Raw genomic sequence first — 27,391 nt, forward strand, 5'->3', positions numbered from 1 at the left:
CTTGGGGGCCATGCTGGGGTCACACTCTGGGGGTTGTCCTTCACGTCTTGGGGGGTCCTCCCCGATTAAGTGAGTTGACACTCCATTGCTCTGCTGCTGATGGCCGAGGGGGCTGCTCTGGGCCTCGCTCCTGGCATGTGGAACTTACAGACGGCCGGCCTTTCAGCAGCAGTGACTGTTTCTTGAGTGTGGGCACCGCACGTGGCTGCCTGGGGTGGGGGGAGCTGTGCTGTGAGTGTGTGCGTGTCTGTCAGGCTTCTGCTGCGGTCCCAGCCCTGCAAGCCTCCGCTCAGCCTCGCCCTGCTCCTGCATCTCCTGCCGAGCCCTGCAGTTCTGCCATTTGTGAATCTTGATGGTCAGGGTTCCCTTCTGCCGAGTGCTGGCTACATGTCATCCCGGCGCCGTTCCTGTCCTCTGGGAGCTTTCAGGTCTCCGTCCCGCTCACTGGCTGCTCCCAGTTTGTGACTTATTTTCACCCTTAACTCTGTGGTGTCTTTGCAGGAACAGGAGTTCTTAGTTTCAACGTGTTGCAGTGACCAGTTTTTCTGTTTCTGAATTGTGCTTTTGTGTCTTAAGAAATTTTTCCCAGAGGTCATGGTGTTCCTTTCCTATCGTGTTCTAAAAACACTGTAATTTTTTTTTGACACTGAGGTTTCTCATCTTCCTGGAATGGGCTTGTCCAGACAATGTAAGACTAGGAATTCAGCTCAATTTTCCCATTAGAATATCCTGTTGTTTTCAGCACCGTTTTCCTTCTGACCCATCATGCGACTCTGGCGTAGGTCGTGTGTGGTCGTGTGTGGGGCGCTCTTCGGCCTTGCGGTCCCTATGTGGCCGTCCCTGTGGCCACATGGTGAGCCTTGGCCCCCAGGGCAGACCGTGCCCTCCTATTGAGAACGTGCTGCTGTCCATGGCCCTCCTCACCTCCCTGGCAGTTTCAAGTCTGCGTGCTAAGCTCACTCAGCACAGGCAGAGCTGTTGTGACTCCCGACGGGATTGCGCTTGCGTACGTCGCTGTGGCAGTGCATGTGCTAGTCTGCGGGGCGTGGAGCCACGTTCACTTTTTAGACGACGTTAAGGGGGAAAGCGATGTCTTTGCCGTTTTGACCGTAGACTCACCCACACGATGCATCTTTTGCCGTCTGGCCTTTTCAGTGCCCTTTGGGTGTTCTGAATTTTTCCCAGGACAGTCTTACCGCTTGGATTGGATTTGTTCCTGAGTGACTGGTGTTTTCGGATGCTTCTGTAATCGTGTGTTACTGGGCGTCTGTTTTCCGTCTGGGCCTTTCTTTTGGTGCCTTGACTTTTGAACCTCACTGCTTTGATCGGTCCCTGTTCTGGGATAGTCATCTGTGGCCTCTGGCACTTCCTTTGTCCCCGGGCAGGTGGCCCACGCCAAGTGGCGGTGGCATCTTCCTCTTCCCTTGCCCAGTTCTTCCGCTTTGCCATGCTGGCTAGGGCCGCAGCCCCCCTGGCTGGTGGTATGTAGGGAAGTCAGCTGTATCCCTGTTCATGTGATTGTTTCGCAAGGTCTGAGTTTTGAAATCACCTTTCAGTAGAGTCAGAATTTTCACCTAGTTTGCTGAACGTTTTCATTCTTTTTTATGGTGGTTTTTGTCTCCCCCAGTCTCAAGGCCTCAGTCGGTCTCTGGGCCTGTGACCCCAGGTTCACAGCTGCGGCCGACGGCTAGCCCCGTTGCAGACTCTTAGTCCTGCCTGCCTTTGGACAGGTCCCTGAAGCTGCGTGACCTCTTGGGTGCCTTGTCCCATCCCTGTGTGCACCTGAACTTCTCCAGCTCGGGGGCAGCAGCCCCCCACCCCCGTGCCAGGCCCACAGTGGCTGGACCCCATCATCAGCAATTCTGTAACAGAGTGGGAGGTGTGAGACTTGCTTTACGATGGTGCCGGGTGCCCTTGTCAGGTCGTCTGGTTACTGCTCGGTTACTTCTGTGTCCTTCCATGTCCGTCACTGACAGGCATACGTCGGCATCTCCCACTCTGCTTTTGCATTTATCTGTTTCTCCTTCTTTTTTTTTTCCCATTTTTGCTTTTTTAATTAGATTCTCACCTGTTAGCTACGTTTACATTAAGGAGTTTGGGTCTTCACTGCTGTCTCAGGAACTGTGTTTATATTTGTAGTAGTTATTTTCTCAGGAACCAGTTCTCCTTGAAGCCTATCTTAGGATTGCTTCGAGGTCTGGGTTGAAGGCTGACTCCTGCTGGGCGCCCGTGGGCACTGCCAGGGCCATGTCGGCTGTGGTGTGAGGGTTGGTGTGTCTCAGGCAGCGTCATTTTGGTTCTGAACCTGTGTTCCCTCCCACAGCAGCTCAGGGCCTCAGGCAGCCGACTTCCTCGAAGACCCCTCTGGGTGACAGGCACAGCTGCAGGGCTGGTGAGCGGTCCTGCCCGAGTTTGGACTTGGCCTCTGGTCTGCCGTGCCTCGGCTCCTTGCTCTGGGTTCCCGCCTCCGCTTGGCTCTGACACTGGGAGTCCCTCTGTGGGTGGCCGTGCCGGCCCACCCTGTGCAGGGACGTCCTGCTCCTGCTACCCGAGTCTTGCTTTCCCACCGGGGCCGAGAGCTTCCAGGCACGGGCTCTCTTGGTCTTAGCAGATCCTGTTTACAGTGAACTAGAAAGTGCTTTCCGGTGATTTCAGGTTTTACAATGGGAGTCAGCACTGCCTCGGAGTCCGCCACAAGTATGTCATGTCATTCACATTTCCTGCAGAACTGTCTCGGGCAGCCTTACTTTGGCCCTGTCCTACCAGTTAGAGACCCGGTGGGGGTATCCCGGCCCCCAGCAGCTGGCTGCTCCGGACCTGTTGTGCTTCTCTGGACTGACACCCCGACAGGGTAGACACGGGGCCTGAACCGTCTCACTGTGTTGAGGCGGCCATGTATGTGTGGGATGGCGCGTGACAGGCGGCGTAGGGTGGAGAGGTTTGTCGGGAGCAAGGATTGCGTCGTGCTGGAGGGAAACACCACAAGGTGATACGGTAGCTGCCCTGAGATGTTGGCACGCGTTTGGAACAGGGCTGAACCCCGCTTGGTCCAGATCATTTCTCGGTGAGGGTGCCTTCCTGGAACGGTGCCCAGACTTGAAGAGGGGACTTTCGTGAGTCAGTCTGAGTCACTGTGTCCTCAGTGTAGTTCTCTTACATAAACCCGGAGCGGTTGCTGGTGAAAGAGAAGCCGTGACTGAAGGATGAGAGCAGGCGAGCTGCTGGTGCCCGCTGCCTGCAGATGAGGGAGGCGGGCGCTCCTCCGCGGGAGCAGGCGCTGAGGGGCTCCGGCCAGCAAACGGAGAATTGCTCTGCAGTGGCATCTGGCCCCTGGTCTGTTCCTGCTTTTGTGTTAAGAACTGAGAAGGAAGGAGAGGGGACAGTCTTCTTGTGCACGCGTTCATGTAAATTCTACATTTGGCTTGTTTTGTTTTGTTTCCTCAAAGGTTGCCAAACTCCCTCAAGTGGTCCAGCAGCAGACACCCGTGGCCGGCATCCAGCAGGTGGCCTCTGCTTCCCAGCAGGTAGGACGTGCAGACGCACAGCCCTCCCGGGAGTCCCACACGGGCTTTCCGGTAACCTTCACGTTTCCCCTCAGGGGGGTTTTTGGTTTTCACCCTGAGAAAGTAGAAGACTAACTATCAGAGAATCACTTTTGATGTTCATAATTCAGAGAAGATTAATTTGGGGACAACACTTAGTCTGAGCAGCCAGTTCAAGCTCAGTGCCAGGTGTCCGAAAGGAGCCCGTCCGTCTGTGGGACCTGAGATCCGCTGGCGATTTCAGATGCGTCCTCCGAGCCGAAGCCCCCATGCCTTAGTTTTAGGGAAACACAAAACAGTCTGCTCGTGGTGACTTTGGTCCTGGAAGTGTTAGTACTACTGGGGACAGCAGTGACCGTTGTCACCAAACTGTCAGGCTCCTGCCTTTTATGTACTGCTGCAGAATGTGGCTGTGTAAAGCAGCACCTTAACAGAACACCGTTTTGTTCAAAGTCCCATGGCACGTAGATTCCAAGGCACCAAATGCACTAGAAGCCAAATGCCGCCCCCAGGCCCCCGCCGTCCGCCTTTGCCCAAAAGCAGCAGTGATTTCATTCAGTGGCTCTTCCCTGCTTCTGTGTGGTCGGAAACCAGAGGTCGTACCGTGATACGTCACGTGGTTCTCACATCTCACAGAAGCTTCTGAACCCCACCCCCACCCCCAAGAACGTTTAGTCGACCGTGTTACTAGGCCGTGTGTGATTTCTGACCGTTCGGCTCAGGCCTCCCCGCAGACTGTGACCCTGACTCAGGCGACGGCGGCCGGGCAGCAGGTGCAGATGATCCCCACGGTGACGGCGACCGCACAGGTGGTGCAGCAGAAGCTCATGCAGCAGCAGGTGGTGCCCACGGCGGCGGGCCAGCTGCAGAACCCCGGCGTCGCCGCCCCCGCCCAGGTGCCGGCCAGCTCCGACAGCCCCGGCCAGCAGCCCAAGCTGCAGATGCGAGTCCCTGCCGTCCGGCTGAAGACGCCCGCCAAGCCCCCGTGCCCCTAGTCGCAGCGGCGGGCTGGCCTCGGGGCGGGCCACCGGGCACTCCACCGCCGAGTCAGGAGCAGGCACGTTATTTATTGCTGAACCGTGGAACCGTGTCGTTGGAGGCGTTTGGCCCCGGGGAGGTTATAATGGAAACAAAGTGGTGTCATCGTTTTACTGTCCTGCGTCCCACTCTGTGGGGGGCGGTGAGCCGTGGTCCATGCCCCTGTGCCCATGTCCGGTGACCGACGGCGGAGGTGCTGCTGGCAGCTTCAGCTTCCCGTCTCTGCAGAGCGGTAGTGCCGGCTCTCGTGTGTGTGCGGTGTTCTGCACGGGGCCACGCGGAGGGGCAGTGAGTCATAGAGGAGAGCTCTTGAACCTGAAATCTGGTCTTGGACAGCGTCTCCCACTGCTTGGCTCCATACTCCTACCTGAACGCGCGTTCTGGTCCTCGGAGAGGAGAGAGGTCAGCTGAGGAGATCATCTCCGGTCCGAGGCGGCCAGTGTGGTTTTCTCTTTCCCTCCTCCGAGGTGTTTCCAGGCACATTCATGACCTGCTTCCGGCCATGTGAAGGCTCACCGTCCCCGACAATTTTCATTCCAAAGAGCAGCCATGGGGCTCACGCCGGGCCCGCCCGCGGTGCCGTGGGTGTCCTTTCAGCACATCCAAGACACTCCCGGCTGGCGGATGAAGCGCGTGTGTGAACGGAACACCCGGGAGCGGCTCCGGCGAACTCCGTGAGGCTCCTGTCTCGGGCTGTGGGGCCTGGACTGCTGTGTGAGGGTCGGACCCCCACCCCATCGCTCTCCCGCCCAGCCCAGGCGGGACCTGCTGACAATGGAGCAGCCTCCGCGGTCAGGGTGCAGGGTCCCTGACAGACGTGGGTGGCGTGAGTGCTTCCTCGCGGGCTGATGAGCCAGACTTCTGTTTCTCGTGAGGCCAGCGTCGTGCCTGGGAGCGGATGCACTCCCTCATGGGTCCGTGTAAAGCAGAGGACCTTCTATGCAGTATTTGGGGACGCACTTGAGGGACAAAGAGGAGGCCCCGTGTTTGCTTCTGTTTTATTTTTTCACTGCAGTGAGCTAGTATAAGTGTTTGCAGTGGGTGTGTTTGGCCGATGATGTCTGCTTACCTGGACGCTCTCTCCCAGGCCCACGCGCGCATCGGGCTCCCCGCTCTGTGCGCTGGCTCTGGCTCTCTTCTGCTGTGGGTCCAGAAAATCAGGTCCTGTTGGGTGTGTGTGGGCATTCTGAGAGAGTCTCACTGTTCGTTTTCTGTGTCCTCCCCCGTGTACCACTCTGAGTGGCACGAAGGAATGCGGACCATAGTTTTGGTTTCCCATCGATTTATGTGGATGGTAACATGGCAGCATTTACTGAAGCGACGGGGCAGCGCATTACTGAGCTCGGGTGAGAAGTTTGGAGAAAGGTAAAAATCAAGTGTTGAAAAAAATGGAAGGGACTTAACATGATAGTTCGCTGCACTGTGTGGAGGCAGTGCTGTGACCTGCGTTCTCACCACCACCCTCTGGCGTGGCCCGTGCTGCCAGGAGAGGACAGCATGCCAGGGACTTCTGCTCTCCTACCCCGATGTGCAGAGGTGCGGCGTGATTTGTGTGCCCGGTGCGCCTGGCCCCCCACTTCTGGGGGCGCTGGCAGTTGGCCTGGCGGAGGAAGAGGATCTGTTTACACCCGCTTTGGCGCACCCTGCTCGGGCCGCCCGCTGGGACAGAAGCAAGTCGGCGTGCCAGCATTTGTGGCCTGGGGCCCCTGCCTGCCTCAGTGCATGAATGAGCGGTCCTCGTGTGTGAGGCCGCGTCCTTCCCTGGCTGCTTACGTGGGACCCAGGGCGGACTGTTGGCTTTTGTCCGACTTAGATGCACCGGTGGCCCCCGGCTTCACCAGCTGCTGCAGGAAACCTCCTCCCCGGCTGTGGTTCTTTCCGTCTTCTGCTGTCAGGGGTCCACTGTCCTTTCTGAGCTCCACGCGAGCGTGGCGTGGTTCTGTCCGCAAACTCCCGCATGGCCCAAGAACCGGTGCCCCGGCCAGGACAGCATGCGGGGCCGGCGGTCAGGCCCACCGCTGGAGCATTGTCCAACTCCCTCCTTCAGCGCGGCGGGGGCAGCTGCCGGCTCTGACCGAGGCTGGGCTGTTTTCCAGGGGGCTGGGCTGGGGCTCTTCCCACGTGATGCCTCAGAGGCGGGGCTCGCCTGCAGGCGGTCGTCACCACTTTCTGTCCCCTGTGTCACCACACGGCTGTCACGTTTCAAATATAAAGGAAGAAGACTGAAATTGTAAATACTTTGTAAACATACGCATTTGTACTTGAATAGTAGGGTTTTAAAAAGGGCACTGATATCCCAGCAAACAAAAGGTATAATAAAATGACCTTTTTCTATGCTTTTTCGTTTTCTCTTTCGTAGAAAACTAGTATTCAAGTTAAAATAAGATGCTAGTTTTGTTTGATTTGTGTGAAGAAAACAGCGGGAAGGCATGCGGGGTTGGAGGCCAGGAATTGATTCTCCTGACTGACCCCCGCCGTGGGAGGAGTGGAGTGTGTGGGGTGGTTCTCAGGGAAAGCTACACGCTCCCTGCGGAGGCGGAGGACTACCTGGTATGTGTGGACACCGCTGTCCTCGTGTGACCTGGTGCTCCCCGTCGGGTGGAGGGTCAGGTGGGGCCTCACACGCACTCTACCCAGCACTCCTCTGAGCAGGCGGCCTGCTTTATCATCTCTTTTGCTTTTGATTACTTTTCCTTTTGTTAAAGAAAAAGTTTCTGGGGGCACCTCGGTGGCTCAGATGGTTGGGTGTCTGCCTTCAGCTCAGGTCATGCTCTCTGGGTCCTGAGACCGTGCCCCACATTGGGCTCCCTGCTCTGTGGGGAGCATGCTTCTCCCTTTCCCTCCTTTTCAAATAAATAAAACCTTAAAAAAAAAAAAGTTTCTGGGAGGCGCCTGGCTGGCTCAGTCAGTTGAACATCCGACTCTTGGTTTGGGCTCGGGTCGTGATCTCTACGTTCTGGGATCCAGCCCCACGTCGGGCTCTGTGCGCAGCGCAGTCTACTGGAGCTTGTCTCTCCCTCTCCCTCTGCTCCTCCCCTGCCCACTCCCTCGCTTGCTCTTAAATAAAATCTTAAAAAAAAAGGTTGCTAGTAACAAAACATATCTACTTTTTTTTTTTTTAAAGATTTTATTTATTTGACAGGCAGAGATCACAAGTAGGCAGAGAGGCAGGCAGAGAGAGAGGAGGAAGCAGGCTCCCCGCTGAACAGAGAGCCCTACGCGGGGCTCGATCCCAGGACCCCGGGATCATGACCTGAGCCAAAGGCAGAGGCTTTAACCCACTGAGCCACCCAGGTGCCCCAAAAACATATATACTTTTTAATTAAAAATGCACAACTTCACACACTGCTAAGAAGCACCCTGGGAAATCTGTGGTTATTTTTGTCTTCCACTGCAGGGATGGGGGCCCGGGAGCCATGTGGTCCTGTGGCCCCAGGCTCCCATTTCTCGTCCCCCTACCTCAAGCCAAGCGTGCGGGCTCCTCTGTGCGTCACTTGCATCCACAGACCTGGGTGGGGGAAGTCAGGGGCAGCTCACTTAGGACCCTTTGTTTGCCAAGTCCCTGCCAGGTGCTTGGTGTGGAGAGGATGGGGTGCTTGGGACCCTGTGCCCCGTGGATGTGTTGCTCTGCACTCTGGGGCCAGTGACTTTGCTCCTCGGGGCCCTGCTTTCCTCCTGTGTACCCCTCTCCCGAGGCAGTTGGGACGTTTGCAAATCTCTTAGCCTCTGCCACCTGTGCTCAGTAGATTATTCCCAGCGGAGAAGATTGTGATTTCTGAACCTTTCCATCACCATGACTGTATTATGATCACGTCCTTGCCGACTGTACGGGAGGCCTAGGGTGTGCTCCTCTGGCCCCAGGTTGTATTTCTGTGGGCATTGGAGGTGGGGCTGCGGCTGCTTAGTGCTGTGGTTCTGCTACCTGGCTGCCGTGGGGTCCGTGTCTGAGCCCAGGGGTCTGTTTGCCTCCACCTCCAGCGCATAGGGGCATCTCAGTTCGGTTTAACAGGAAACGTGCCCAGCAGGCTCGCCTGCAGGCCCCTTTGACTACAGCCAGCTCTAGAGGTCTCACTTAGGTCTGTTGACCGTCTGGTCTGTGCTGCTCAGATCCCAGTCAGCCTCTGCTAATGTGCTTTCCATGGCCCAGATTAGGGGCCGTGGTTCAGGGGAGAGAAGAGGGGGACTTCTGCCATAGGTTCCGGGCAGCGGTTCTTCCCTTCTCTGTCCTTGGCCCACATCGCCCATACCCTCAAATAATCTTCCAAAGGTTTCATCTTACTGGATAAATTATGGTATGTACATTCAGAGAAACAATGTAGCTATTTTTTAAAAAGATTTTTTTAAAAAGATTTTATTTATTTGACAGAGATCACAAGTAGGCAGAGAGGCAGGCAGAGAGAGTGGGGGAAGCAGGCTCCCTGCTGAGCAGAGAGCCTGATGTGGGGCTCCATCCCTGAACCCTGAGATCATGACCTGAACCAAAGGCAGAGGCTTAACCCACTGAGCCACCCAGGCGGCCCTTAAAAGGATTTTTTATTCATTTGAGGGAGCCAGAGAGGAGCAGTGGGGAAGGGGAGAGGGAGAAGCAGGCTCTCTGCTGAGCAGGGAGCCTGACATGGATGGGGTTCGATCCCAGGACCCCGGAGCTCATGACCTGACCTGAGCTGAAGGCAGACTGCGCTTGACCAACTGAGCCACGCCGGCGCCCTAGAGCGTAGCCATCCAGAACAAGGTAGGGTCCTGCCAAGGCTCAGTAAATAGGAAAGTGCAGAATCGTGTGGGATGCTCTCCGAATGGAGCTATGGCCTATATGCCTGGATATGCACAGAAAATCCTAGAAAGGGGTGTCTGCCTCTGGGGAGAGGGCTGTGAGCAAGGGAGACGGGATCCACGGCCCCGCCACGCCGCTTCCCTGGTCAGGGAGCAGCACCTGCGCTTGGGGGCTCCGGATCCCAGGCGAAGAACCTGCACTTTCTGCCCCCTCCCCAGTCTGCGGGGGTCCTGGACCCTTCTCCCCGCGCGGCCACGGCCGCTTCTCACTGGGCGCCTGGGTCCTGCTCCGTGACTGGCCCCGCCACGTCCACAGCGCGCGCGCTCCGCTGGGCAGATGGTGCCGGCGGGGGGCACGCGGTGGCGGGCACGAGGACGCGAGGATTCGACGGAAGCGGGAGGCCAGAAGCGCGGAGACCTCCGGAGTGCGCAGGCGCCGGCAGTGAGCGCGCAGGCCCCGCCCCTTCTTCCCGGGCCTCCGGGTGCACTGCGCCGCGTCGCGCCTGCGCGCTGCGGGGGCGCCGCTCCAGGCTGCCTGGTCAGTGTAGGCTCCTCTGGGCTCCAGAAACTACCTTCCGCGGTGGCTGCGAAGGTAAGATAAAGGCCGTCACAAGGCCGCTTTGAGAACGTGCAGCGCAGACACGGCTGCTGCGCGCTCCCGCTGTGACACGCGACCCCGAAAATGGCCCTCACGCGTCTGCGGCGCGCGTCCGGCTGCAGCCCTGTCCCCACGGAGGGTCGGCCCCGGCCCCGCTCTGGGCGGGAGGGCTCCGACGACCTCGTCCAGCCGGGGCCCTCCCGCGTGTGTTCTCCGGCTCGCGTACGGCCGCGGCTCCGCGTGCTCACGGCCCAGCCGTCGCGGGGCCGCTGTCGAGACGCCCGCTGGTGGGCAGGGGGCCGCCCCGGGGCCGCGCTGCCGAGGTGCAGCCCGGGGAGCCGTGGGCTCCCTCCGCGTGAGTTGCGGCCCCTGTCGTGGGGGCAGGACCCGGCCGGCCGCCCGGCTCCCCGGACGGAAGCGGAGCCCGCAGCAGTACGGCCGGGCCGGGGACGGGCAGCCCCGCGAGTGCTCGGTGGGCTCCCTCCGCGGGGCGGGCCAGCCCTCCCCAGGCCCGGCCGCTCTCTGGTCGCCGCCTGCACACCCGCGGGCACCCAGAGGGGCAGATCGCGTTTCCGAGAAGTTTCTTCCTCACTGAGCACTTGAGCACGTGCTCCGTTCCGGCCGAAGGTCCGAGCGGGGCGGGAGAGACCGTGAGCACAGCGGCAGTGTGCAGAGTCACCAGCTCTTCCCGGACAGGCCACCGCCGCCCGCCATGATGCTGCTCCGCGGCCTTCCGCATGGTCTCCAGCACCCTCGGCGCCCCGTCCGTGTGTCCTGTGCGGACAGCTGCGCGTGCCCCACGGCCAGCAACGCGCCAGCATCCTTGCGGCGGCCAGCCTGTGGGCCAGGAGGGCATCCCTGCGCAGAGCTCACCGCGGCGGGGCCCCGACGGGCCAGGCCTGCAGAGCAAGTAAGGCTGGTACGATTCTGCCTCCGGGCCACGAGGACCTGGGACAGCGGCGCCATTTAGAGAGGATCGGAAATGGAAGCATTTACTGTACTTGTCAGGACGGCAGACCAGGACGAGAGGAGTCTTTCGAGCAGTCGTCTCGTCTGTGTCACAGTCCGCTCGGGGTCCGGAGCAGGGAGGTAGCTCTCTGTGTCCTCCTGTCTGTCAAGCTCCTCGGGGGCTTGGCTGTCGGCTTCCCTTCCGTCTTCCTGATGCTTTCCCTCTGTTTCCCTCTGTTCAGTGTTTCTGCTGGGTGCCACGCCCCTGCTGGCAGCTATGCTGTCTTTAAGCCTGGGAGCAGGGGTGAGGTGGGGGTGAGGGGGTGCAGAGGCTTCACGGGCTCGGGATGGTCCCTTTGGTGCTTGGACAGAAATGGTATTCATAGTTTTCCCTGGGGGTGTATTTCCTTAATTTAAGTAAATACAGGTGCAGAGGTGAGTCTCCTTGGTTAGTGGGCAGTCGCTCACGTGGGGAGGACCTTGCACTGCAGGGCACGTGGGGGCTGGGCCAGTGGAGGGGGGAGATCCACTTAGTCCCAAGGGAGGTACAACGTGCCTCATCGCAGAGGGTACACATCGCAGAGGGTACAACGTGGTGTCTCACATGGGGGTGGCCGCACCTTTCAAGGGCGGGAGGGGAGCCCAGCAGTGGGTTCCTGAGGCCAGAGACAGGGCAGAGTCACCAAATAGTTTTAGTCAAGAGAAGTGGGGTGGTTAGAATCTTGGAAATGTTGAAATAATGAAATAATGTTAAACAATTAAGATTGTGTTTCTGAGTTTCTTATTTGGACAAATTGAAAACTGTCTGTGGTTCTAAGCGTTTTATCCCAGGTCGTGTGGACCATTGGAGGAAAAGCCGGGATTTAAACCCAGCTATCAGCGCAGTCAGGGTCTGACCCTCAGTGTCCCCCACTCCCTCCAGGGCCTCCTACATCGCCTGGTTTCCTTTTGTCAGCCAGGAAAGCCGGCTGCGGAGCTCGACACTGAGCTGACACTCAACAATGTTTCATTGCACCATCTGGATGCGCTCACGTGCCCTCTCCTGTGTTTAGAAACACGGAGGTACATGCGCAGCAAAGGACGGCAGGAAGGAGTGTGTGCCCTTCCCGAGGAGGGACAGAAGGGGTGAGCTGGCAGGTGCCACAGATCGCAGTCACTTCTATCCAGATTTCAGGATGAGCAGAGACGCGTTCAGCAGCATAGTCTGGGATTTGTGGTTCTGGGAGGTTTTGTGTGTCTCTTGAAGGTGTCGAACTACGACTCTGGGCAGACACCGCTAGTGACTTGGTAGGCCCCTTACCCGTTCTGTATGGAGACACATATGTCTAATGTGGAATTCCTGTCAAAGGTTTTACACTTTAAAGATTTTATTTAATACTTATTTTCAGATATTTGGGGGTGTGCCAGATATCTGCTCCTTACAATCAAAACGTTTCTTGTGATTTTGAGCCTTAAAATTTTTCTTTGTTTGATGGCTTGGGATGTAGTCTACGATTCCCTGCGTGCTTTAGAAAAACCACGGGCTGGGGGGGGGTGGGTGGGCTGGGGCTCGTGGCCCTGGCATGTTGTGTGGCAGAGTCTCCTGCATTTGTCTGATTGTCTTCCTCTGCCCAGTGTGGGGAGGGGTGTGGGCCCCTCTAGCTGGAGGGGCGGGCGGGGACCAAGGACACCAGCCTGACCCTGGGCGGCACCCTCCTTCTCCGAGGGCTGCAGCTCCCGGTATCTGTTCACCTTCTTGGGAGGCTCGCCTGTGTCTAGTTGAACAGCAGCAGCCACGGAAGTGTGGACGGTCCCTGAGCCACGTGCTGCACGCCAGACAGGCTGTAAGGGCTGCCGTCTTGGGGTTTGCATCATGGCCTGTGAGCACTCTCCCCGTTTTGCTAGGATTTTGGTATTTGTCAAGAGCCTTTTATCACTTATTTATCTGAAAATTGGCTGGCCCCTGCCCTAAGAATTTGTAGCCTTAAGCAGAAATTAAAAATGCATGGGAAGGCTAAACCAGCACAGAGGCGATCCCTCCGTGAAAGATAGTTGGGTACTAATTTGTCTTTAATTCTTGGTTAACCCTTCAGGGCTGCACCGGGTAATCAGGAGCATTTTGGTGGCTGAGCACAGGTCAACTCGCCGGAGGGACGCGTGGAATTAGGAAGAGGCCGGTTTCGCGGCAGCCTGGGAGAGCCGGCCAGGGAGAGCGTCGTGAGTCCGGTCTGAAGCCAGGGGCTGGGCGGGGTTGGGAGGTTGGGTAGGAATTGGTTGTACCCTCTGCAGAGGCGTGGCCCGGGCTGGAAGTCTCCGTGGGCTTCTGTGCCACAGACTGTAGAGCACTGTTTGTTGTCCCTGGATTTGACCTGCTTTATTGAAGGATTTTAAAATTGAATTGATGAAACACATTTGAGGAAATGTTTAACAGAAAAAATTTTTTGTACGTTTGTGGATGAGGAGGGTACAAGTAAGAAAATAAATAAAATAAAAAAATATCCTTTAGGTGAGTAACAAGTTGGGTTAAACCCAAAGAAAAGTATCGAAAGGCACCATGTTGAAACAAGTCCAGGAGCATTTATAAGTGTTTCCACTTGGGAGCCTGTGCTGTAGGGACTTGGGGGGGCCGACAGGAAGACGGTGTGTTTTGGGAGACCTGCTCTTGCCGTGTGCGCACAGACTGGGTTTTCGAGTCCTGGGAGCATTCCGAGTTTGCGCTCAGAGGAGGTCCTTGTGGGGAGCCCCCGAGCGTCTCCTGAGATGTCACACATTTCCTGGACCACCGTGTCGGCGTAAAATGAGCAAGCCTTCCGGTGTCTTAAAAACAAGGATGAGCGTTTCTCCGAGGCCAGGTGAGGACCCTGCCCGGGACGGCGATCTGCACCGACGAGAGCGTACAGAAGGAACGTGGAACACGGACCCGCGTGTGCTTCCGTGGCGTCAGCGGTGACAGATCACAGTGACTGAGGACGTTCCAGAAAATGACACACTTGACCTTGTGCTTTTAGCGCATACAGGTTTGCTGGCTTCGGAGGGATGGGCATTCTGGGAGGTTTTTATTCTTACCTTGTTTGCCGAGCTTCTCGCTGGCTCTTTGCTCACGGTGCAGATGGACCGCGTGCACCTGCTGCAGATATGGAGCCCTGCTCTGAAGGTGGGGACCCCCCCCCGACCGCAGCTGCAGCGTCGCCTCCCGGGGTGGTGGACGCGCAGGCACAGGGCCCAGCAGTGGGACCACAAGCAGCCCCCACAAATGCAAGCCCTGTGCAGATCGTTAGCCTTTCACAAGGGGCTCCAGGAACGGGAAGCATGGGCTCGCAGGAGAGCCACGTGGATGAGGAGACACAGCCAGCAGTGGCTGCCCCTAAAGTAAGGATCCGAAGGAGCACGTGCACCCCAGCGTTCATAGGAGCCACGTGCACAATCGCCAAACTGCGGAAAGAGCCCAGATGTCCATCGACAGATGAATGGATAAAGATGTGGTTCATTTAGACGATGGAGTATCACTCAGCCGTCAGAAAGAACGAGCTCTCGCCATTTGCGTTGGTGTGGATGGAACTAGAGGGTATTGTGCTAAGCGATACCGAGAAAGATGTCTGAGAAAGACAAATGTCATGTGATTTCACTCATATATAGAATTTAAGAAACAAAACAGGAATACAGAGGATGGAAAGGAAAAATAAAATCAGGGAGACGAACCGTGTGAGATTCTTAATCATAGGAAACACACTGAGGGTTGTTGGAGGGGTGGTGGGTGGGTGGGGTAACGGGCTGGGGTAACGGGGGGGATGGCAGGAAGGAGGGCTCGTGGCAGAATGAGCACTGGGTGTTGTATGCAACTGCTGAGTCACCGACTTCTACCTCTGAAACCAACAATACGGTGTATGTTAACTTACTGAATTTAAATAAAAATATAGAATTTTAAAACATTCCTGAAATGGCAAACTATGGAACAAAGGAGGGGCGCCTAGGTGGCCCAGTCGATGAAGTGTCTGCCTTTGGCATGGGTCACGCTCTTGGGGTCCTGGGATGGAGCCCCAGAATGGGCCTCCTGCTTGGCGGGAAGCCTGCTTCTCCCTCTCCCACTCACCCCTGCTTGTGTTCCTTCTCTCGCTGTCTCTCTGTCGAATGAGTAAAATCTTAAAAAAATATATCTATCTATGTATATGTATGTAAGACAAAGGAGAAGAGCACGTTAGCAACGGTCAGCATACGAAGGACCAACGCCGATTAGAGCCGTTGCTGCCCCAGACGTGAGAGGAGAGCAGGAGCGACTGCAGTAGGACGACTCAGGAAGCCGAGAATAAGTAAGTGAGGCAGTGAAAGGACACGGGGTAGCTGAAAAGTAGCTGAAGACCAGCTGTCCCAGAGTCCAGCGGAGGGGGCAGGCGTACAAGCTGTCCGCGCGCACGCATCCATGTCCGGGATGTGTGTTTCTGAGTCTGGAGCGTGTAGTATCCAGGTCTCCCCTTCCCGAACACAGATTCCACCAGCAGTCGTCACGCATGAGCGGACGCGACAGGTAACACACAGAACAGCAGTAAGCACACACCTTGCTGTGCCGGTGGGACAGGCCCTCCCATCAGCCTAGCCTCGGGTTCCCAGAGTCCAGGGGACGTCCGCAAGGAAGCCCGGGATGAAGGCCGCCCTCCGCGAGCCTGGGTTCCTCGGAAGTGAGAGCTTGTCCCGCGAGCGGGCAGCTTGGTGTGTCTGTGGTGGTGGTGCCCCAGCGATGGGTCCTGACCACTGCCCCCCTGGATGTAGAGCCCAGCCAGGCTCCAGCAGCCAGCAAGGCCCCAGCGAGGGGGGGTGGGAGCGGGTGGTGGTGGGTGGGCCGTGCGCAGCCCGTGTTTGGAGACGTAAGCTGGTCTCACATGAAGGCTGCTCTCCATCCAAAAGTCTGTGGCTGTTTGAGTGTGAGGTTTCCCGTGCCCTCGCACGGCCCCAGAAGCAACCATGTGGCTCTTTCCGAACCTTACCCTGCCGCAGCGAAGAGCATGCTTTCAGGACAGACCAAACGCCACCACTCCATTCTGGTTTCTTCAAGTTTGTTTTAATATCAGCATGCAACTTTGGACAAAAATCCTTAACACAAGTGTCGGCTCAGTGCTTCTGAAGCCTGTTTTCCATTACGTTCACGGTGCACGTTCTGGTGGGTGGTGAGGTTTGTCTCATCCCCGTGGAGAGGACCCCCAGCCGCGTGGTGTGCTGTGCCCCGCGTGGAAGCCGTGACAGCGCCGGGAATGCCTCATGGATGTGCAGCGTGGCAGACACCCTGAGGCCACCCGGGGTCCCGGATGCCGCCCTGTCAGTTCTGCAGTAACGTGAGCAGGTTCACGAGATCCCCGCCCCAGGCAGAGGCTGCCTGGTGAGCGTCTCACCCAGGCCTGAGCTTGCCCAGTGCCAGGCCCGCTGTAGCGACTGTCTGGGGCCTGGCACGAGGAGGCAGTGCGCTGGGGGATGAAGGCCCTTTCTGCTGGCTGCTCCCTCTGAAATCCAAGGAATCTGTCTTTTGCTCTGTATCCAGCAGCTGCTGCTCAGGATTTTTCCGGAAAGGAAGTGGCTGAGCCCAGCAGAGGGCACAGGGTAGAAGGGTTTGCTCTGCAGGGGGCTCAGCTCGCCTGTCCCCCGAGCCCGTCAGGGCGCCTTCTGCCTTCGTTCTTCCTGCGGCAGGGAGAGGCAAAGGCCCTGTGGCGCCACCTGCGCCCTGCCCCTGAGGCTCCCCACCCGCAAGCAGCAGCAGCAGCATGGCCCAGCACTCACGTGGGTGCAGCTCTGGCCCCAGCCCTCCTCCCAAGGCTGGAAACCCCGCCCCACCCTCCTACCCTCGCCCCTTCCTACACGCTGTTGTTCGGTCTTCCCAGACATGAGACATGGGTCAGGAACACCTCAGCCCCTCACCTTGACGGCTCGCTCCAGCTGGGACAAGGCCTCCTCATACCGCGGGACGAGCGGCTGCAGAAGCTCACTGGGGACGTCGTGCCGCGTCATGTCTGGCACCCCAGCTTCCGCTAGCATGCGGAGGAATCTCTTCTCCTGCAGGCCAATGAGAGAAAGGGGTCCCATTTTCCACGAGCAGTGCTGCCAGCAGAGGCCCCCGCCCCCCGGTTAGACTGCAGCAGACGGACCTGCACTTTGAGGAGCAGAGTGAAGGCCTGTCCGGTTCTCCCAGCGCGGGCGGTTCTTCCGACCCTGAAACCAAACACAACTACCTCCAGGACGATGGCGCACGGGGGTGCGATGGGACGGGGCTTCCCTCCACGGATTCTCCCTCCAAAGGCATGAGACCCTCACCGGTGCACGTAGGTGCGCAGGTACTGGGGGGCGTCGTAGTTGACGACCAGCTGCACGCCCTGCACGTCGATACCTCGAGCGGTGGCGTCTGTGCTGATGAGGCTGGGGGACACCGGAGGCTGTGGGCGGGCCCTGCTTGAGGCTGGGAGCCCCCGACGCCCTGTGCCCATGACCCCGCCTGGGCCTGCCAGGGAGGCCTCCACGCTGAGGAGCTGAGTCTCCCGCAGGAAAGCCCCCTGCAGGGGTCCCAGGCTGCTACCCGGCTGGAGCCGTCCCCTCCCCTCTCTGTAGGCACTCACAGCTGAATCTTGCCCTGCTCAAACTGCTTCAAGACTGCCTTCCTCTGGCCGGGCCCGCAGCGGGAGGAGAACTCCGCCGCCGTCACGCCTCCGAAAGCCTGGACTAGCAGGAAGAGCCTGGGTGGGAAAAGCCAGAAAGAACCGAGTGGGCAGGGCCTGGAGCCCGTCTCCCCTCTGCTCCCCCTCCACCCCCTGGGGCCTCACCTGTGGGAGTTTTCACGGGAGTTGGTGAAGCAGAGGACCCTTGAGAAATTCTTCTCCAGGATCAGGTGCAGGATGGCCAGTGGCTTAGTGCGGAGGCTGCAGGGCACGTAGTGGTGCTGTGGGGATGGCACAGGGTTGGCCAGGCCCCAAGTGCCTGAGCGGCTCCCCCTTCCCGCCCCTGCACGTCCCCCTCACCGAGAGTCCGGCTGGGAAGGCGTACTTCCCGCCTGAGTCCCTGTCTGCGTCACTGTCTCCGGGGTCTCTGTGCGTCAGCCCCGTGGAGAAGAGCCAGGGCTGGTGGAGGCCCAGCTGCTGCAGCTTCTCCGGATTCTGCGTCAGGGTAGCCGAGAAGAGCAGCTTCTGCAGGGGCATCTGAGGACAAGAGATACTGAAAGGGGAGCGGGTGATGGGACAGCAGTCTCAGCCTGGCCAGCTAACTGACAGAGCCCTGGCCATCCCCCCAGACACTGACCGCCCCAGAACAAACCGGACCAGCCTGAGGCCAAGCGGGTCTCAGAGACAGAGGGAAAGCCTGATGGGGCTGTGCTCGGGCGGACGCACCAAAAACAGGGCAGGGCTCAGCTTCAGGTACCTGGCAGCGGTGGGGGCCTGGGGCTGCCGCCTCTGGAGCAGGACAAAGGGATCCTTGGCACCATCGCTCGGGAAGGCTGCCTCCACCACCCGGGGCAGCCAGGACTGGTGCATGCTGTCTATCATGCGGTCGGCCTCGTCGATGACCTGGGGAAGCAGGAGGCCTGGTGTTGGGTGGCTGAGGCCAGCACCAGCTCCAAACCCCGGCCTTCCTCTGGGGTGCAGCATACCAGGAATCGGAGGTGCTGGAGGCTGAATCCTGGAGTCTGGTCGATGTGGTCCACCAGGCGGCCCGGGGTGGCCACCACCACATCAGCCAAGCAGCGGAAGCCGTCTGCTCTGAGGAGCAGAGTGGCTCAGCCAAGGGCCCCACACCGACCCCCGCAACACCACAGGGAACCTGCTGACAGGGTTCAGACAGCCTCTCCCTGTTCCCTGAGGAGCCCCTAGCCCCCCAGGACCTACGTCTTCTGGACGAGACTCTCCTGCTCCTTGACCAGTGACTTCTGCCCGGTGATCAGAGCGACACGCAGAGGTGTGGCGTCTGTGTAGATGTTGAACACTTTGCTCACCTGGAGAAGAAGCGGCCGTCACCACGCTGGTACGAAGCAGCACAGTGACACAGATCCTAGGTCTGACCCGGAGGCGCAGGGTGCACGAACCTGCTGGGCCAGCTCCTTTGTGGGCAGCACAACCAAGGCACGGACCTGGCAGACAGCTCGACCGAGCAGGGCCTGAGGGGGACGAGACCCACCCTGTCAGCAGAGCCGGCTCCCTGCCTGCAGAGTCCCCTCGGAGGCTGGGGGTCCTTACACTGACCTGTACCACAGGGATGACAAAGGCCAAAGTCTTCCCGCTGCCTGTCGGGGCAGAAACACAAAGGTCTCTGGGCCGGTAGCCACCTCTGGCCACCAGAAACCCGTTGGCTGTGCTCTCCAGGAGGGCAGGGACCACTGCTGCCTGGACTAGACAAAGGAGGAGGAGACACAGGTCACAACATGCACGAACACCCAGAATCAACACAGGCGCCGAAGCCACGAGTAGCCTTGCTCCTCCTCAACGATCTCTAGGCCATTCGCACTCCAAGACAGCACCAGAGGCTCTGGGAGCATCAGGCCCGGTGGCCAAAGATGCCAAAAACCCAGATGGCACTCGAAGCCGGACGTGCCTAGAAGCCCATATTCACAGCTGCTGCACTGTGGCCTTGTGCAGCTCTTGGTGCAGACGCTCTTGAAGGCGTGCCCGCCCCGGCCCCCAGCACCTGGGAAGTAGGACGAGATGCCGTGTGCCCGCAGTTTCTTCTGCATGTCGGGGTGCACTGCAGGGATGTGCTCGATAGGCACCAAGTCTTCAGTGACACTCTTTCCAACACAGCTGGGCTCAGCCAGCCATGAAGGCAGGAAAGGCTGGACCTACCGTAAAGAGAAAGGGGCCAGGTGAATACTCCAGGCTCTGTGGGGCTAGGGGAGTAAGACCTGCAGAAACCAAGCTCTGGGTCACTCGAGCTGACGAGGCCACAGCAAGGCAGGCGACCACTCGAACTAGTTTCCATACGCCTCCTCTTCCCCAGCTTCCACACAACCTTTAAAGGAATTTAGAAACGCACAAGAAAGTGCCACTCTCCTGAGCAAACCCCCCTGGGGGTGGGGGCTTCCTCTCACACTCAGGGTAACGTCCACACCTGAGATGCGGCGCCTGTAAAACTCTCCATGACATGAGACTCACTTGCCCCCAGCCTCATTTCCAATCACTGTGAGCCCTAGTCATACACCTCTGTTCCTACACACTGAGGCTCACAGCTGCCTCAGGGCCTTGGTGGCACCTGCCTTCTGAGTGATAACTCACCTCCGCTGTCCATCTTACCCCGGTTTATCCCAACTCATGGTAGACCTCCACACGGGCACAGACATGAAGGTGCCCCCACGCACCCTGGCAAGCCTACCGCTTCCTTCCCTGCAGTCACAGTCATCCCAGAAGCCTTCTGTACGGTCCTTACTTACTAAAAATCTCCACCCCAATAAAAAGACTAACTTGAAAGACACCAGAAACTCATTTTCTTTACCAAGCGGGCGAACATGGGATAGGAGCTCCTTATACATACACACCAGGTAACTTAGGTTACTTTAAGACCTAACTGTGACAACTGCAAACCCACTTAACTATACTCACAAAATCGAGCTTTCTTACAACTAAACGCAGAAGTACTGAGCTTGCACAGGGCTTGAACAACCAAAAGGAAAATTATAGGCCACACAACTCGGGGGGAGACTCTTCATCTACTTAAGGACCCTCCCCGGTGGCAGGCGCGGGCCTCCGGGCTACCCCGAGCACGGGCGGGACTGGCGATAGCCACCCCACCCACCTCCGGGCTGAAGCAAAGTCGTCGAAAGCTTCCCTTCCCACCCCGGGCCGCTCACCTTGGGCGCCCTGCTTCTCCCAAAGCCCCCGAGCAGCAGGGCGTGGGCTGGAGGCCCCGACGCCTCTCCCGGGGGCCGTCCGCCTGGGTGCTCCGGCGGCCCCGCGCCCTCGGCGTCCGCGCCGCTCTCGCCCGGCGCCTCCTCGCTGCTCCCTGCACGGCAGAGGCGGGCCCGGGGGCGGCGCGTCAGCACCCCGCGGGCCCCGGTCGCACGGCCGCGCCCTCGTTCCCGCCCGGCCCGGCCCCACCTGCGCGCGAGTCCTCGCCGTCCACCTTCCGCCGCTTCCCCGGCGGCGCGTGCGGGCTCCCCGGCGCCCCGCTGCCTTCGCGCCTCCGCGGTCGGCGCGGTCGCCGCCGCCGCCGCCCAGCCGCCTCTGACGTTCGTGCGGCCGCCTGCTGTTGCGGCTGCTTTTGCTGCTGCCGCTCTCGGGCCCGGCACTGCAGCCGCTCCAGCAGCGCGCGCGCCCGGCCGTCCGCCTCGCTCTCCGCCCCGGGCGCCTCGGGGCCGGAGTACCGCGCGACGTGGAAGAGCGCCATGCCCGCCAGCCGCACGCCTCCCAGCCAGACGCGCCGCGATGATGGCAGCGGCGCGGAGCGGTGACGTCACGGACCGGGCGGCGGCGGCCGCTCGCGGAACATCCCGGGCGCGGGGAGGTAACGTCACAGCGGGGCGGGGCGACGGCGGCCGCGTAGAGGAGGCCCCCTGCGCCGGGAGGTGACGTCAGCGGGGGTGCTGGGTGCGGGCGCGCGAGTTCGGGTTCTTGTCGCGTGCGGCGGCGGCGGCGGCATGGAGCAGGACTCCGGCCCAGAGGGCGTGCGCCGGGCGCTGGGCCGCCTGCTGGAGGCGGTGCTGGCGAGCCGCGGCGAGGCCAACGCGGTGTTCGACATCCTGGCGGTGCTGCAGGTGGGGACGAGCGGGTCGCGGCGGCCGGGGTCCCGGGGTTGGAGGCCGGGGAGGGGGCGTCGGGGGGCGCGCGGGCGGGAGGCTCGGGTGGGCGGGTGAGGGCGGGGCCGGGCGTGGGGCCGAAGTGGGGGCTCCCGCGACCGGCCTGTCCCTGCAGTCCGAGGACCACGAGGAGACCCAGGAGGCGGTGCGCGCGTGCAGCCGTCTTTTCGGGGCCCTGCTGGAGCGGGGAGAGCTGTTTGTGGGCCAGCTGCCCTCCGAGGACTCGGTCATGGCGGGTGAGCGTCCCCGAGGGCGCCGGGCTGGGGTCTGGCTGCGGGGTCGACGCTCTGGGAAGGCCGGAGGAGACTCGGCCCGGAAGCTGCACCGCGGGCCCAGGGTGGGAGGAGGATGGTGCTGGGGGCCGCGGCGGAGAGAGCCCTGTGGCTCGGTGACCACAGTGTCTGCCTTTATGGCCAGCATCTGGTGAAGCTGTGCCACACGTTCCCATCCTGGGTCGTTTCTGTCTTGGGGTCCGTTTCTGTCTTGGGTGACAGATCATGCCCTGGAGGGAGGAGGTTCTTTCTTCCCACCCCAGGACAGTGTCCCTGGCAGGGAGGGAGTGGTGGAGAGTCGTGGGCGGGGGCTGACCTGGGGCTCCCAGCAGGCTCTCAGGGAGCTACACGCAAGTACAAGGTGTGGATGCGGCACCGCTACCGCAGCTGCCTCAACCGCCTCCAGGAACTCCTGGTTCACCCCTCTTTCGAGGTTAAGGTGAGTCCTGCTGGCCTCCCCCGCGGTGCCTGCACCAGGCTGTCCACAGGCACGGACGCGGGGCTGAGGCTGCCTACGCCTCCGATCCTGGGCCCACCTGGGGCTGCGTTCACGTCCCGTGTGGCTGGTGTTCGTGTCCCGGTGTTTGTGGGAATGCCGTGTCGGCGAGCTGGGGGGTTCTGTGGCTTTGCTGACAGCGGGCATCACCTGTGGTCAGGACCTTTGGCCACTCTGCTCCCTGCTGTCCGCAGGAGCTGGCTCTCAGCACATTCATGAAGTTTGTGCAGCTGGAAGGAGCTCACCCCCTGGAGAAACCGAAGTGGGACGGCTACTACCTGTTTCCTCGCCAGCTCCTCAAGGTGGGGAGCGCTGGGGCTGGAGGACACAGAAACCTCCGGCCAGAGCTGGGATGGGGCCTGGTGCAGGGGGCTAGTGAGTGTGGTGCGCTTGCCAGACTCTCCCACGCAGCAGAGGGTGAGCCTGCTGGCTTGGTGGTCTCCTTGGGTGGTCGCTTGGCTGTGGGCTGACACACTGAGGCTCCCTTCCCCGTCCGGCATCTAGGCGGTGGTGGAAGGTCTGCTGTCTCCGGAGGACGACTGCTCGCTGCTCCTGGCCCGGTTCCGGGAGTACCTGGAGCACGACGACATCCGCTACCACACGATGCAGGCGGCCACGGACACCGTGGGCCGCGTCACTGACAGGCACCCGGAGGTGAGCCGGCTGGGTCATGTGGCTGGGGGAGTGGGTGGGTGGTGGCCATGCCCGTGCTCAGGCCAGGCCTTCTGCAGGTGCCGCTCACGTTCTGGAACAACGCCTTCACGCTGTTGTCGTCTGTGAGTCTCCCCCGCCAGGAGCGTGGGATCTCCAGCTTCTACGTGAAGCACGGGGGTGAGCATCCTCAGTGGGCATCCTGGGCGGCCGGCAGGCGGGCAGGCACACGAGGTGGGCTGCCCCTCTCCTGCCTGTCCGCTGACCGCTGCTTTTCTCACAGAGCTGCCGCGCACGTGGAAGGTCGTTCATCTGAAGGTGAGATGCTCCAGAGGGGTTGGGGGCCTTCCTGGGACAAAGGCTCTTTCCAGGCAGAGGCAGCGTGTGTGGGACAGGAAGAGGACTAGCTGCCCTTCCCCTGGCCTAGGCAGTCGTGGGGTTTCCTCACAGGGACCGGGGCCAGGATGGGGGTGGCGCACCGGTGCCTGGCTCCCGGACTCTCAGCGGGCCCTTGTTGCTGGGGGCAGTCACAGATGGGACGCTTACTTGCTCCTGTAGGGGGAGGATCCAGGCGGGGCATTTCTTGTGTCATCGAGAATTCTTGCATTTGGGGTTGTGAGTTTTTCCTACCACAGGGCAAGGGGGAGGCAGTACGGGCAGTGTTTCTTCTGAGGGCAGGGGACTGGGGTGGGCACCTTGTGTGCAGGTCTGACACCCCCCCCCCCCACTGTAGGAGCACAGGAAGGCTTTCCAGGGGATGTGGCTCGGCTTTCTCAAGCATAAGGTAGGGGCGGGACGGGCCCCTTGGCTCACAGGGTTCTTGGAGTAGGGCAGGTGGACCCACACCTTTTGCTTTCCCGCCAGCTGCCCCTCAGTCTGTACAAGAAGGTGCTGGTAATCATGCACGACTCCATCCTGCCGCACCTGGCCCAGCCCAGCCTCATGATCGACTTCCTTACCCGCGCCTACGACGTGGGTGAGTGCCTGCGGTCTGGGCTCCGGCGGCTCAGGACCCTGCCCTCCCTCCCGGGCTGGACCGGGGAAGTCGGGTCTGGTGGCCTCCAGCTTTGATGGACTCCTGCCCCAGCTGGAGGGGTGCGGTGGGCTGGGGCTTCACAGCTGCGCTTGTGTCCACAGGGGGAGCCATTAGTCTCTTGGCCTTGAACGGACTTTTTATCTTGATTCATCAGCACAACCTGTGAGTGCTCATCTGGGCTGGGCTGGCCCCGGGGGCAGTGGTGGGGGTCAGGCTGGAGAAGCATGGCAGAGGGGACGGAGCCCCTGGAAGCCACTCTCTGTCTCTTCATTGCCTGTTTCCACTCCCGTGCCTGCTGTTCACTTACACGCCCCCCCAGCGAGTACCCTGATTTCTACCGGAAGCTCTATGGTCTCCTGGACCCATCCGTCTTTCACGTGAAGTACCGGGCCCGGTTTTTCCACTTGGCCGATCTCTTCTTGTCGTCCTCGTGAGTGCTGGGGTGGGGCTGAGACCCAGAGCAGGGACCGAGGTGCTGGGCGAGGGGGTCTCACTCACACCCGCTGTCCCACCCAGCCATCTGCCCGCCTACCTGGTGGCTGCCTTCGCCAAGCGCTTGTCCCGCCTGGCCCTGACCGCGCCCCCTGAGGCCCTGCTCATGGTCCTGCCCTTCATCTGTGACCTGCTGCGCCGACACCCCGCCTGCCGCGTCCTCGTGCACCGCCCCCTGGGCCCGGGTGAGTGCGGGGGCTGGGTAGCCCGGGGGGCCTGCCCCCAGCAGCGAGTCCACAGGGCCAGTTGTGGAGTAGGGCCTGGTCTCGTTCCTAGAGCTGGATGCCGACCCCTATGACCCCGAAGAGGAGGACCCCGCCAAGAGCCGAGCTCTGGAGAGTTCGCTGTGGGAGCTGCAGGTGAGCTTGGCGGACGCGTCACTCTCCCTGCCGCGTCCCCGCCCGACCTGAGCCTGGGCCGGTGTCCGGGGCCGGGGGAGGTGACATCACGTGCTTCATAGGCCCTCCAGCGGCATTACCACCCTGAGGTGTCCCAGGCTGCCAGCGTCATCAACCAGGCGCTGTCTGTGCCCGAGGTCAGCATCGCCCCGCTGCTGGAGCTCACAGCATTCGAGGTGAGGGCCGGGGGGCCGCTGGGGCCTGGGTGGCTGGAGTGCAGGGACCTCACGGTACGGGCGTGTCATCTGCCTGTGCCTTGCAGGTGTTTGAGCGGGACCTGAAGAAGAAGGGCCAGGGGTCCGTACCGCTGGAGTTCATCCCCGCTCGGGGTCTGCTGGGCCAGCAGGACGACTTCTGCGCGCAGCACTTCACACTCAGCTGACCCTGTGGTCTCCCCGCCCCCTGCCCCATCAGTGGTTTCGTGGGAGAGCCAACAGGGTGGACTGTGGGCAGTGAGGGGTCTGGGGAGCCGCTGAACCTGTCTCCCGGCTCCTGTGGCGGCCGTGTCCACGGGCCGATGTCCACAGTGCCGGCCCGCCTTGTGCACCGGCAGCCCCCCTCCCCGCCGCCGCTGGAAAGTGCTGTCCAGGGGCCTCCCCCTTCACCGAAGCCTGGGGGGTGCAGGCTGGGTGCTGGGGGGGACGGGCCTACGGAAGTGGCTTCTGCCAGCCCTGCCAGCTTTCCTGGGCACCCCAGACTCCCCGGGGCTCCTTGTATCATGCAAGGGTCTGGGTCAAGTCCTCTATCTTTCCACTAGAGTTGGACTTTGTGATCCAGGAGCGACAGTGACGGATCTCTGTCCTGCTTAGTCTTGGGGCACACAGGGAGCGCTCATGCCCGTTCCTGGCCAGGTCCTGAGGAGGACCCCTTTGTCCCCTGATCCCCGGGTCCCAGGGTGTGTGTCCCCCATCAGAGGGAGTTACAGCTGAAGGCCGCTTGCCGTTCCATCCTGTCCGTCAGCAGAGTGGGTGCCGGCAGCCACGGGCCAGGCGCTTATTTCGGTCCGGTGTGTTCCTTCGAGGTCCCATTTTTGTCAGGTGACCCTGTTTGAATGCAAGTTCCTCTGGAAAACCTACTTGTCTGGGGACGGAGGAATCCCGTGTGTGACGGCAGCGTGCGTGGGCTAGGGGGCCTGGCAGAGGCACAGGTGGGGGTGGGATACCCTGGTTGCCTGCAGCCTCCTGTCTGAGTTCCCCGCACAGCCCCTTCCCGCAGGAGCGCCCTGGGGTCACAGTGGGCCATTGTTTGGCCAGGTTGGCCTCTAGGGAGCTGCTCCGGTGGCTGAGGACCTGGTGTGCCTGGTGTGGGCTTTGCCGGGGTGGTGAAGGAGCGCTTCTCCTCTGTATAGGGTTGTGCGAGTAAGGGACGCTAGCACCCCTGCCCCCAGCTGTACTGCAGGATTCCGTCCTAGGCCGGTTCCTGCCCCAGGGCTTTTGCTCTGCTGTTTTCACAGCTGTCCCTTGCATTGCCCCTGCTCTTCAGACCTCGGGCTGAGTGGGGCCTTGGGGAGGCTCCACTTTGTGTGTCCCATGCGGCACTCTCTGCATCGTCATGGTCCTGCTGTCCTGCAGTAGTCCATGGACTGTGCACGCCAGCCTTCGCCGGGACTGAGGAGGCTCATTATTGACCTGCTCCTTGCCTCAGCCCCGGGGCCCAGGACTTGCCTGGCAGAGAGGAGGGGCTCATGCGCGCTGTGGGGGCTGTCCCGAGGCTCCTGGCTACCAGATGTCCTGCCTGAGCTTCTGTGTGCGGACACCAGGGGGCCGTGTGGGTGGGCCGGGGGCTCACCGATTAAAAGAAACGCCGTTGACTTAAAGTTAAATTATAAAAGGCTTAAGCAGGTTTTCTGGTCCCCCCCCCCCAATTCAGCATCGTGTGTTCTGTGTAGACCTCCTCGTTTTGGCAGGTCTGGGGACTCCCACCGCCTGGACAGAGGCTGCTGTGCCCCCTGACTGCCGGGGCTAGGCAGCTGCACTTGGGCACATTTGGTATCAGGCTGCTGTTTCTTTTTCTATTTTACTTTAGCTTTCCAAAAGATTTTATTTGTCGAGTGAATGAGCAAGCGTGGGCGGGGAGAGGGGCAGAGGGAGAAAGACCAGCAGACTCCCCGCTGAGCTTAGAGCCTGACTGGGGTTGGGGGGAGAGGTGGTGCTGGATCCCAAGACCCTGAGATCACGACTGGAGCTGAAACAGTCGGGTGCTCAACGCACCGAGCCATCTAGGCCCCCGGGCTGGCCTTTCTCCCCCTCTGGCCGTGGCTGGTTGCTCCTGGGGAGGTTGGCTGAATGGACGCGGGGCAGGGGCGGTTGCACCGGGGTGGCCAGGACAGCCTCTCAGGCTTCTGGGCTGGGAGCCTGAGCACCTGACAGATGTCAGGGCTCTTGGTCCGGGGATGTTCGAGCTGGGACAGTCAGGGACTCC

General features: G+C 60.4%; 3 protein-coding genes across 6 annotated transcripts in view; 2 read left to right on the forward strand and 1 right to left on the reverse strand.

Moving 5' to 3' along the window:
* The window catches only part of LOC111140003 (E1A binding protein p400), a 97,116-nt gene extending 90,202 nt beyond the window's left edge, over nucleotides 1-6,914 (forward strand). The window contains exons 53-54 of the mRNA XM_022492393.1: nucleotides 3,447-3,524; nucleotides 4,265-6,914. Of these exons, the coding sequence (XP_022348101.1) occupies nucleotides 3,447-3,524; nucleotides 4,265-4,537 (351 nt within the window). The 3' untranslated portion in view covers nucleotides 4,538-6,914. The remainder of the gene's footprint in view (nucleotides 1-3,446; nucleotides 3,525-4,264) is intronic.
* Nucleotides 6,915-15,693: 8,779 nt separating this feature from the next.
* Nucleotides 15,694-21,216, reverse strand: LOC111140009 (DEAD-box helicase 51). 2 transcript variants are annotated; one of them, XM_022492406.1, is made up of 15 exons: nucleotides 20,928-21,216; nucleotides 20,681-20,832; nucleotides 19,525-19,675; nucleotides 19,083-19,228; nucleotides 18,926-18,997; nucleotides 18,729-18,835; nucleotides 18,494-18,602; nucleotides 18,265-18,410; nucleotides 17,868-18,060; nucleotides 17,673-17,788; nucleotides 17,469-17,585; nucleotides 17,170-17,271; nucleotides 17,004-17,067; nucleotides 16,777-16,911; nucleotides 15,694-16,539 (listed from the first exon to the last, which is right to left on the reverse strand). In XM_022492406.1, exons 1-15 carry the CDS (start codon nucleotides 21,214-21,216, stop codon nucleotides 16,513-16,515), a joined length of 1,926 nt encoding a protein of 641 aa, XP_022348114.1. In that variant the 3' UTR covers nucleotides 15,694-16,512. The 2 variants fall into 2 exon arrangements, with proteins under 2 accessions (XP_022348114.1, XP_022348115.1); XM_022492407.1 differs by lacking the exon at nucleotides 15,694-16,539 and having other exon boundaries at nucleotides 16,820-16,911; nucleotides 17,170-17,288.
* Nucleotides 21,217-21,466: 250 nt separating this feature from the next.
* Nucleotides 21,467-27,014, forward strand: LOC111140005 (nucleolar complex associated 4 homolog). 3 transcript variants are annotated; one of them, XM_022492397.1, is made up of 15 exons: nucleotides 21,467-21,583; nucleotides 21,741-21,861; nucleotides 22,230-22,336; nucleotides 22,588-22,695; nucleotides 22,898-23,047; nucleotides 23,125-23,224; nucleotides 23,328-23,362; nucleotides 23,778-23,828; nucleotides 23,909-24,020; nucleotides 24,182-24,242; nucleotides 24,400-24,510; nucleotides 24,597-24,757; nucleotides 24,849-24,931; nucleotides 25,033-25,146; nucleotides 25,233-27,014. In XM_022492397.1, exons 1-15 carry the CDS (start codon nucleotides 21,467-21,469, stop codon nucleotides 25,350-25,352), a joined length of 1,551 nt encoding a protein of 516 aa, XP_022348105.1. In that variant the 3' UTR covers nucleotides 25,353-27,014. The 3 variants fall into 3 exon arrangements, with proteins under 3 accessions (XP_022348105.1, XP_022348106.1, XP_022348104.1); XM_022492398.1 differs by lacking the exon at nucleotides 21,467-21,583 and having other exon boundaries at nucleotides 21,811-21,861; nucleotides 22,227-22,336; XM_022492396.1 differs by lacking the exons at nucleotides 21,467-21,583; nucleotides 21,741-21,861 and having other exon boundaries at nucleotides 21,880-22,336.
* Nucleotides 27,015-27,391: the final 377 nt, after the last annotated feature.

The sequence above is a fragment of the Enhydra lutris genome, unplaced genomic scaffold (genome assembly GCF_002288905.1).
Source record: "Enhydra lutris kenyoni isolate GAN:26980312 unplaced genomic scaffold, ASM228890v2 scaffoldscaffold144, whole genome shotgun sequence".
In the NCBI taxonomy this organism is placed as follows: Eukaryota; Metazoa; Chordata; class Mammalia; order Carnivora; family Mustelidae; genus Enhydra; species Enhydra lutris.